At 29.7% G+C, this 10,534-nt stretch overlaps 1 protein-coding gene across 1 annotated transcript; it reads right to left on the reverse strand.

The window, feature by feature from the left end:
- Positions 1 to 467: 467 nt before the first annotated feature.
- Positions 468 to 2,727, reverse strand: LOAG_02624 (hypothetical protein). The gene is made up of 7 exons (XM_003138161.2): positions 2,526 to 2,727; positions 2,279 to 2,414; positions 1,811 to 1,968; positions 1,358 to 1,609; positions 1,073 to 1,186; positions 883 to 951; positions 468 to 684 (listed from the first exon to the last, which is right to left on the reverse strand). Exons 1-7 carry the CDS (start codon positions 2,679 to 2,681, stop codon positions 595 to 597), a joined length of 975 nt encoding a protein of 324 aa, XP_003138209.1. The 5' UTR covers positions 2,682 to 2,727; the 3' UTR covers positions 468 to 594.
- Between the last annotated feature and the right edge of the window lie 7,807 nt (positions 2,728 to 10,534).

Genomic DNA, 10,534 nt, shown 5'->3' on the forward strand with positions numbered 1-10,534 from the left:
GCAAACGCACTACAAGAAAAAGGAAAAATCGACAGTAGCAAAATTTCTTTTCGAAATTTGAAATTTTTATGTATTTAGCTTACTTACAAAGAAGGGTTTGCATGAAAATTTTAGAGAATTCTTCCGTTATATTATGCTAGTCGGATGATCCCAGACAAAAGTAGAAAAAACGATTAAATTCAAAAAGGGTGTAAGTAAAGACTACTTTTTTAACAACAAAGAGACTTTCCAAAGGCATTTATTATGACAGTTTCCTCTTCCTCTCCAACAGCCTATTGACTTTAGTCTCAACAAACAAATAAATTCAGATAAATTCAGCCCTCCCTACAGGCAACTTTAAAATCTTAGTTTATCTTTCAAAGTTAAAGCCTAGAAGCAATAGGAACACAAAAAAGTTTGTCTTTCAAAGCTAGAGTTTAGAAGCAATAAAAACATTGACGGTTTAAGGGTGAAATTGCTACGATGCTCGCAACAATTTTACCTTTACACCTATAAAATTTTAATTTGTATTGTTACTGTAAGTATGAAAACTTCCATTAAAAGACTATCACATCTCTAATAGAGAATTTTACTTAAAGACCTCAAAGTACCAAATCACATAGCATGAAAAGGACGCGTTCGTCTGCCAGAGGCAACAAGCCAAGTTTGTCTTTCCATTGACATCACATTCATCTTTGTTACTAGCTGAAATAGTGAAATTATATTCAGGTTAACCACAATTAAACAAAAATTTCGCTGAAACTCATAAAGATTAAAATTACGATCCAACAACGTATGCATCTTTCCTTTCTTTTTGCATGAATCGATTCTCTCTTACCACCTCATATGTATGACTTTTCCCTTAAGTAAAGCTGAAAATATTTTAAAATGAATTTTACTTACATCATTAAGCGTCCCACAAGTTTTTGCAAGAACTGCTACAAGCGAAGTCATTTTGACTTCCAGGCACTGCTGAAATAGTGAATTTTGCAACTGCACAAACAAGAATTCAAAATAAATCATGAAATAGTTTTTGCTTTTAACAAAACGCTCTTACAGTGATTTACTAAACCTTATTAATAGTGAAACCTACATTTTTATATTGCTGTAAGAATTTTTCCGAACCCATAACTGGTACTCGACGTACTAACTGAGCGATTTCTCGTATAATAGCTTCATCGCGTGGTAATTCGCCTTTACGAACTGCCTGAAGTAGTGTCTGCATAATTCTTCACAGCAATTCCACTTTTCTAGAGATCGGTCCTTTACGAAGTGTGTCTTATCTTTACCTGTGGAATAAAACCTATTTTTCATATCTTTTCTAAATCTTATTCAAAACGAACACTTCTATATTTTAATTAGAACTATTCCGACTTACTATTAAATAATCGTAAAGAAGTTCGAGTCGTGATTGCAGCATATTTATAGCACCCAACTGCCCCACAATTTGTTTATTAGTGGAAGAAATAGTGTTTGCTGAAACAGTTGAGATCTGAGCAACGTGTTCAATCCCAATACGTTCCGCTTGTTCACTGGCTAATGACCAGTTAACTGAATGCCATACTACTGAACCTGGGCTGTTTGTTGATAAGCCGGTAGTGCACAGAGATTCATAGATAGCCACTGGTAACTGTAAATAAACACATGTTGAGCTACAGCTCATTATTCAGCAAAGTCCCCACTTACTACAAATTTAAAAGGTAATAATTTTCATTCGTCAAGCTAGCTGAATTGTTTGTTACCTTGTCGTTTTTTTCACGCATGAGAAACTGAGAAAACTTGTTAAGTGCTGTCGATTTTATAAACTCGAACATGGGTCTAAAATTCGTACTTTATTGCCCGGTGGTGCTTCTGGATCAAGTTTCACCAGAATTGGTGATTCATGTATTGCGGAGAATTGCTGATGCACCTCCCAATCTGCTGATGTTGGTGTTGTGCTTCCAATCGTATACCAGCCAACATAATCCAAATCATGAAATACTTCTTGATCTGAAAATAAATACACAAAACTATATGAATCCGGCTACTGAAAAACACAAAACTGAAATACTTCATTCAAGTTGGACGTAAGGCACGTACGCTAAATTTAAATAAGCACATTAAGATATCCACTCCTAACCAGTTACTGCTGTACATTAGCACTGCAGAATTTCATGAAAAGCAATGAAGGAAAAAACATCACAACGTGAACAACAGATATCATTCCTCTTCGGAGTGAAGTGAAAAAGGTTAAATATACAGTAACTGGATATGACCGAGGATTAAGGCTTCATGTGTGCCGCCTAAAAAAAGGCCTTACACTGCTGTTCTCGTGTAGAAAGAAAGCCCGCATCAATAACTGCATAACCCTTTCCTTCGTCACTCCATTTCACTTCGAAGCTATTCATCATTTCAACATGCCTTCCAGACTGCTTCCCAAGTATTGCACCAAAAACCTACATCCAAAATAATTTTCAACATAATACCATGAGAAAAAGCATTGAAGTAAATAATTAAATGCTGGACAAATAAATTATAAAGATATAACAAGTGGTCTAAAGTTTCACCTCGAAGGGTTTTCCATCGTTCCGTTGTGCACTTATTCGAGTTACATGTTCCGATATATTCATTATAACTAAAGGATGTAGCGAAACAGTAATGGCACTAATCGGCTCACTGTGCCCCACCGCTTTGTTATCGTCCTCCAGCACCGGTAGATCCATTATCAGCAATTGACTGAGTGCTTGAAAGAGACAAGTTAGCCTAAAAAGTAGATCAATAATGAATTCAGAACTGAGTGCATGAAGCAGTCACATCAGTTTAAGCTTTAAGCTGCAGATTAAATTTCAATATTCTCCGATCATGCCTATGATTACTAAGCTAGAATGAAGCACTGGACCGAATTGTGCTCGATTTCTCGTAACTGTGCTAAATCGTTCTTATGACATTCCCCTCGCAAGAGAGGGAGAGAAAGGAACATAAAGAGTGAGGATATTGAGATACAGGGCAAAAGCGACCTTTGAACCCACAAAAGAAAGATATTCCACACTTCCCCGCCTCAATTGCTCGAAAAATCTACTGGTAACAAAAAAATTAATGCGGCCACGATGGGCTATGCCATTGTCCCATCCCTAAAAAAAATTTCAATTACTAATGATTTAAATTTATGGTACTGCAACATCTTAAATGTGAATGGCTGAAATTTAAAAATTAGTTTCAATCACTCTGTAGAATTTGTATATGACCTCTCTGAAAAACATTCAAAGCATACAAGGTATTATACCAATTCCTACGAAACTGTTTTTATAAAACTTCAAAACGATTTAAGTATGGAGGAAACTTTCCAAAATGCTGAATTATAGCAAATAATACCTGATTTTCAGCTTTAATAGAGCAAAGATTGACTTCACTTGTCATAATTCAATCGTTAAAACATTTTTTTTTTCAAAGAAACGACCATTCTTTCCAATCATTCTTCTTAGTGATCTCTTTCTATCCACTTTTCTTATCTTTCTTCTCCTTGTAAATTAAAATTCCCACTTCTCGTTAGCTCATAAGATGTTTTAGATCTTTTTTTTTTCTCTTGAATGTTTGCCATTTGTACGACATATGAATCAGTCTTTAACATCATTATCATTATCCATATTGTTATCATCATTGCTTGAAATAATCGAAATATTTTTTTATATAAAAATATGTTTATGTTGAAAGAATTTCATGCGCAAATGTCGGAATTGCACAATAATTAAAATGTAGTTTGAAGTGCAATTGTAGAAATAATGGTAAACAACCTTTCACTATATAAAAGGAAAGCTATCATTATCATTTGGGGTCATTCAATACACTTCGATTCGGTTCAACTTAGTATTATCGTCTGTTCACGACAACAAAGAATAATGTAATGATCGAGATTATTCGTGATATATTAACTGATAATTATCCTTATAATGTATTCAAAGAATAAATCCCCCGTTATCAGTAAAACCTTTATCACAATTATACATTTGTTCCAATCATCAAAGAATTGTTTTCCAAGATAATCATTGTACTGAGAAAAAAAAAAAAAAGGCAAATTATTTGCTAAATAGAATATTCCGTATGTTATGCTATATTTTAAAATAGTTTAGAAATTAAAAAAAGCAGAAATATGCAAATTAATCCTTAGTTTCTATTAATTGGCTAATTATTGATTAGTTGAACTGGACCATTTTAAATTAAACTGCCGCATTACTTCAACAATTTTCTTTCCAAATTCAAATTATTAAATACTTTTTTAAATGATTTAATTAATGGAGCGTCAAGTTATTAAGTATTCTTTGATTTAATAAAATGTTGAAAGGTTTGATGTCAAATGTCATGTCAAACTTTTTAACTTGAATTAATACCTGCTGTAAAATGAACCAAATGCGCCTTTTACTGTTGAAAATCCGAGAAATTTATAATATATTTAACATATATCAAATAAATTCATAAAAAGAAATTATTAACTTACCATAATCCCTTTGTTTAACTCGTTTAATCATATAAACAGACCTATTTATTAAGAATTTGTCAATTCTTCTAAACATTTTCTGATTTTTATAATTCATGATCATGTAAACTTCTGATTTTTATGATTCATGATCATGTAAACTTCTGATTTTTATGATTCATGATCATGTAAACTTCTGATTCCTATGATTCATGATCATGTAAACTTCTGATTCCTATGATTCATGATCATGTAAACTTCTAATTTTTATAATTCATGATCATGTAAACTTCTAATTTTTATGATTCGTGATTCTGCGCATTAAATATTATACAAATCTTTTTTTTCCGTTAACATTTTATATTTTACTTAATCATATGTCTCACAACCCATTCAAGTTATATAACGTTTCAACTGCGAATTACGAATATCTTCGTTTTTATATCTTTTTTTCTAATTATCGTCATCTTTCTTTCCTCTTAATTAATTAACAGAAACTATCATCTCCCAATACAATAAAATTGTATTAATTAATAAAAATATTCCATTTGTCTCCTCTTCTAATCATTATTAATTCTTTTATTTCAAATTTCCACTAATTTTATTTATTCCTACGGTACATTATCAAACAATTAAACTCTAATAAACTTTGCTACGTGTGTTATTATAGCGTGTCTCACGTGCGTAAGTCAATTTCTGTTAAATATTAACTTATATCCATACTACTATTTTGAAACATCTCTTTTTCCTTTCCTTTCTTAGACAATTTATTGCATTTGACCACAGCTCATTAAATGTCACCCTTTTGACGCATTTTCATTGTCCTAACGGGTCCTTCTTTTAAAGTTCAATTCGTTCCTTCCCAATAAATCAATGAAATGTTACCGATTTGTCAATTCATACTTTCCGGTTTATTTTTCAAACAAAAAAAAAGGAATATGGATAAACAAATTTTTCAGTTTCGTATTTCCTGATCACGATCGATGGACTGAGATTTGGGATTATTGCGCGGGATATTTGCAAGATACTCACCCGTTGTGTCATCCTTCTCACTTTTTGTCTTTACTGTACCTTTCATGTCTTGTAACATCCTCTCCAATTCTTAGATAACCCTACTGTTGTGTTTGGATAATTTTATCCTTGTGGGCTAGATGACATGTCATCTGACAGTGATCAATAATGTTTTCGCAAAGAGTACCATTCCTATGCAATCTTTAAATTTCAACCGGAATTTACTTGTGGACCTAATCTTAAAATAATTTCATTTCTTTTCTACCGTACTCTTGCGAATTTTTTGATGATATCTAAAGGATTGGATAAGATGTGAGATGTGAGCCTTAGGCTCGAAGGCCAAAATGAATGTATCCCAAGGATTCGTGAAACATTTAAATGAGGCAAAATAATAGGAAACATCAACGATTTGGACATAAAAGAAAATGGGATGAATGAACAGTATTGAAAATCCGGTCCGGAAATACGGATAAGTGACATTTTCCGTTTGTAAAAAGACAAAACTTTTTTCGAAAGTTTTAGAAATTAAATTAGAATTTTTGCTGATAATATTGAAGAAATGAAGAAAAGATTAAATTTAGAAAAGTTAAATATTTGTTTTTATTTCCGAAAGATAAATAATGAACACTTTTTGTTTCCATCTCTCTTCTCTTCTGTGCAAACACAGACTGACAGACAGGCAAACAGACTAGATTGACAGACAGGGGAACAGACTGACAGACACAGCATGCGCAAACGGCACGCGCATCACAGAAGCATGTAATCGATGGTCAACAGTACTGTTCCTCCTTGTTTGTTTGTTTGTTTTTGTTGCACAAAACTTTTTAGATATGATGCTAGCATGCATGCAAGTATTTGGCTGGTAGTGCCAGCCAAGTCTCTGAGTTTATCTCTGATTATTGATTTGAGACTAGGCTAAGACTTGCTTAGTCTTGTTGAAAAATTGATTAACTCATCTGGAATAGATATACTATTCCAATCTGGACGAGTTGATCAATTTAGCAATAAGTGTAATGTTAGCTTTTACTCTCGATTTCTTTCTTCACTTATCATCATTTTATCAGCATATTGGTGGATTATCATTATGTTATCAGAGAAACGAAGCAAAATTGATTTCTCTTATCATTTCAAGAATTTATATTAAATTGAAGATAAGGGATTTTGGAAAATCTGGAAATGATTGGAAATAATCTTTAGAAGGATTAAATTAATTTACTGATTACTTTTCACTCTCGAGCAATTACTCTGGAATCGTTAGATAATGCTCGTCATTATTAGTACCTTTGCAATTATCAATCTAATTGTTATCATTTTATCAGCACATTAATGGATTATCGTTATATTGTCAAAGAAATGAAGTGAATGTTTGCTTTTTTGCTATACTAATGCCATTTGCTCCGTTCTTTTAAGTTCCAAATGTCTTTTTTGAAAAGCGAATTAGTTGAAATTTCATGAAAAGTATCACTTTTAAAATTTCAAAATTAGAATTGATCAAAGAGTAAAATTTATTTCCCTAAGCTTTTTATTTTTCTTCTTTTTCTACAAATATATTTCTTCAAGAAATAGCACGTGCGCTTTTTGTCAGCAATTGATTGATTTTTTTTTTTTGTTGATATCATTTGATATCTTTTTATTTCATTTATGCAAATATATCGCTTCAAGAGACAACACATGCGCTTTCTGTCAGCAATTTATTGATTTTTTTTTTTTTTTTTTAAATTTTCAAAAAATGTAAAAATTTATTTCTGAATGAAATTTGATGAATATTTATTGATTCATTCATTATCTTCCTTTCTAATAATTCACCTTCATTATGGCATGCTTTTTACATGAAATTAAACTAATTAAATATCATTGAAAGAAAATTATCTATCTGATTGATGTAAATGAAATGATATAAAATTAAGATGTATTTCATTTCAAATTTTAATATTCCATAATTCATCACTGGAATACTTGAAATTTAAGAAAGCTTGACAATCAGTCTTATATGGAAATACTGAAGTTTTAATAAATGAAGTGTGCAGTGTTATTTCCATTTCTAATAATAATTATTAATCGAAAGATAGCATAAGCTAAGCTATTATTTGCTATCTTTAACTGGAAGTGTAAAATTGGAGTAGCAATATTTGAGTGTCACATAGGTTGTAGAATGTTATAAGGATTGGAATTAATGAGAAATCGATTAAGACTTATTAAACAAGCAAACACATATGTGAGTAATATTGATGATATATTTTAAAGTGGATTATGACAACATTTCTTCTCGTACTCTATCCACCTTTACACGTCTAGTTGATGGGCTAATCTTGAATCTTATTGAATATCATCTAAGGTCTTAACTTTTCTAATCTTACAGATTACTTTAAGACATTCTATCTTGTAAATATAGTGTCATATCATTTATTGTCCCTAATAAAATTTGAACTTTCCCAAAAACTTACCTCTTAAATTAATTTTTAGTACAAAAAAAAAAAATGTTAGTGTAACTTTAACCAGAAATCATTCTTACAAAAAGAAAAGAAAACCATTCATCTATTCAAACTACAGAAATATTCATGTAAATCTCTGGCTAGATTATCGATTAAGGTTTCGGGGAGTTATCATATTTCAACAATATATAGACGTTGTATAGACAATATATAGACGACAATATATAGACGTGACATTCTTCGTGATCAGGCCTTAAACTAACTTTTTTTTTTTCATGAAGAGATGGATAAGTAAAGCAGAAGATAGGGATAGTCAGGATAAGAACAGAGAACAATATCCGGATAGGTTGTAGATGTGGTAATTAACATTTTGGACAGTTAACTTTCAGATGATAATTTTTGGCTCTTAATTAACATTAGTTATCCTGCAGCCTTGATTTCTTTTTACTTATAGTTTGATATAATTTTATTCCGAAGAAGCAATCATTTCATTTGCTATATTTTATCTTTTAAAAAGCGATTTAAATTTTAAAATAAAAGGGAATGATTTCACTTTTTTTTTCCATGTAATTCTTTACCAAATTATTTCTATTAAAATTTAACAATCATAAATTGATTTATTAACTTTTCAAATTAATATATAAGCATGAAAACTTCCATTAATCATTTCCATCGTTACATTTTATTTGAAAGTTAACTTTGTTTAACTGTTTAAGAGTTTAACTTTCATTTGCAAATACCATCACATCTATACTAAAATGAAAATTTATCATTCGAATATAGAGTGATTGAAGCGATGAATCATAAATAATTTTTAAAATAATTTATTGTCTCTTTGAATTGCTAACGAATAAAATTTTTGGATTTTTTTCAAAGCCTCAATCGTTATAAATATAGGTTGTTGACATTTTCATAATATATGACATTTCAAATAAATGTCAATAGCTTTTAAAATGTTTATCCTTTAAATTCTGGAGATCCATATCAGGCACTGATAACATAGAATGAAAAGGCATCATACATAATTGGGACACTCGATGTAGCACATCAGTTCTTCTGATGGTTCTAATCATTAATTATCATCTTTTTTGGTTATCATCAAATTTACAAAATTTATCGGTTGATTTATTTTTCTAAATGGAATGAATTCTTTGAAAACTTTTTTTTTTTTGTTTTCTTTTTGTACACAATTTATCATTGCGTTCTTTTTAAACTATCTTTAAAGCATCAAAGATCAACAATTTCTGATTTATTACACTCATAAAGTATAATTTGAAAAATTGTGAATTCCTTTCTATTTTCGCTCAAAAAAAAAGGAAAAAAATTCTTAGATATTAAGATGTTTTTCTTTTTTTTTCTAGTATATTCTTTAGTAATTTGTTGTAATGATATAAGATATGATAATATGAGAAGCTTCTACATTCCCAATTATCACAGCAATGACATTTATATGGATTTAATGCATTAGCATTACCACTGAGTATAGAGGCGGTTTTGTCGCACAGTACATTTGCTGATATTTTCGAAAGTATAAACTTTTCTTGATATCAACTATATGAAGATTAGTACGACTTTATCGCTTTTAAATTGACCATACATAGCATACTCAATAGTTTTGATCAAATGATCGAATTCCATCAATTTCCATTTCCAATGAATTCCATCAGGATTGATTGATTGAATAAATTCGATAGATTCAAGAATAGCTATTAAGGATATAACTAGGAAATATATGTAATGTGATAATAATTCTATTTTAGTACCGTTAACGTAGCTTTGATTTATTCTTTTAGTACAACTTGTTTTTTTTTTTTTTTTTTATTAATTTCTTTTGAAAAATATTTTGTTAAACTATTTTTGACGGAATATTAATTATCTTATCATTAATATTCATTATTTTAAAAATTATTCTCTCAAAAATTTTCAATTAGTAGCAAATGAAATTCTTATTTAAAATGAGCATTCATTCTCGAATTATCATTATTTTATTCTTATATAAAAAATGATGTAATAAAGCATTTAATGGAAACGATTAAAATTCTCATTCCGACAAATTACTTCATCATTATTTTCAATATAAGTAAAAAGAAAGGAATGAAATGATATGGAATTGGACAAGAGAATGAAATACTGATTAATTAATCATTAAACTTATACTTTTCGAGTTGTATCGAAAATGAAAAACGATATGGCAAAGTATTTTTTTAGGAGAAAGGATTCACTAATAAATCATTCAGCGTTAAACATTTCTCTTAAATTGCAAATATTTTCTCGATTATATGTCCTTCTCTTTCTCTTCTTCTTCTTCTTTTTTGAGATTATAATTTCAAATTAATAATTTATATTTATAAAATTAAGTAATTTCCATACTTTTCAAAATTACTTAATAATGATTTCTTATATGTTTCATTTCATGTTAGTAAATTATTTCCTCATTTTAATAGTTATTTTTTGGTATGCAAAAATAAACGAATAACCATATATGCTTTGGCTGTATTGCAATCTCCGATACAGACTATAAATTAATTGATAATATTGTTTGTTTCTTTTCATTTCAAAAAATTTTTCATACTTTTGAAATTTTAAAGTTGAAGTTTCAAACCTAAAAATCTTGAACTTATATATTTCCTTTCGTTCAATTCTTTTTTTTTTTTGTTTTGGA

This window comes from Loa loa (genome assembly GCF_000183805.2).
Source record: "Loa loa unplaced genomic scaffold supercont3.87, whole genome shotgun sequence".
Classification (NCBI taxonomy): Eukaryota; Metazoa; Nematoda; class Chromadorea; order Rhabditida; family Onchocercidae; genus Loa; species Loa loa.

Coding starts and splice junctions, on each gene's coding strand:
- LOAG_02624 (XM_003138161.2), bottom strand. CDS start 2,681: ATGGATCTACCGGTGCTGGAGGACGATAACAAAGCGGTGGGGCACAGT. Junction 1,969..2,278: donor TTCTACACGAGAACAGCAGT/GTAAGGCCTTTT, acceptor ATTTATTTTCAG/ATCAAGAAGTATTTCATGAT. Junction 1,610..1,810: donor AAGCACCACCGGGCAATAAA/GTACGAATTTTA, acceptor GTTTATTTACAG/TTACCAGTGGCTATCTATGA.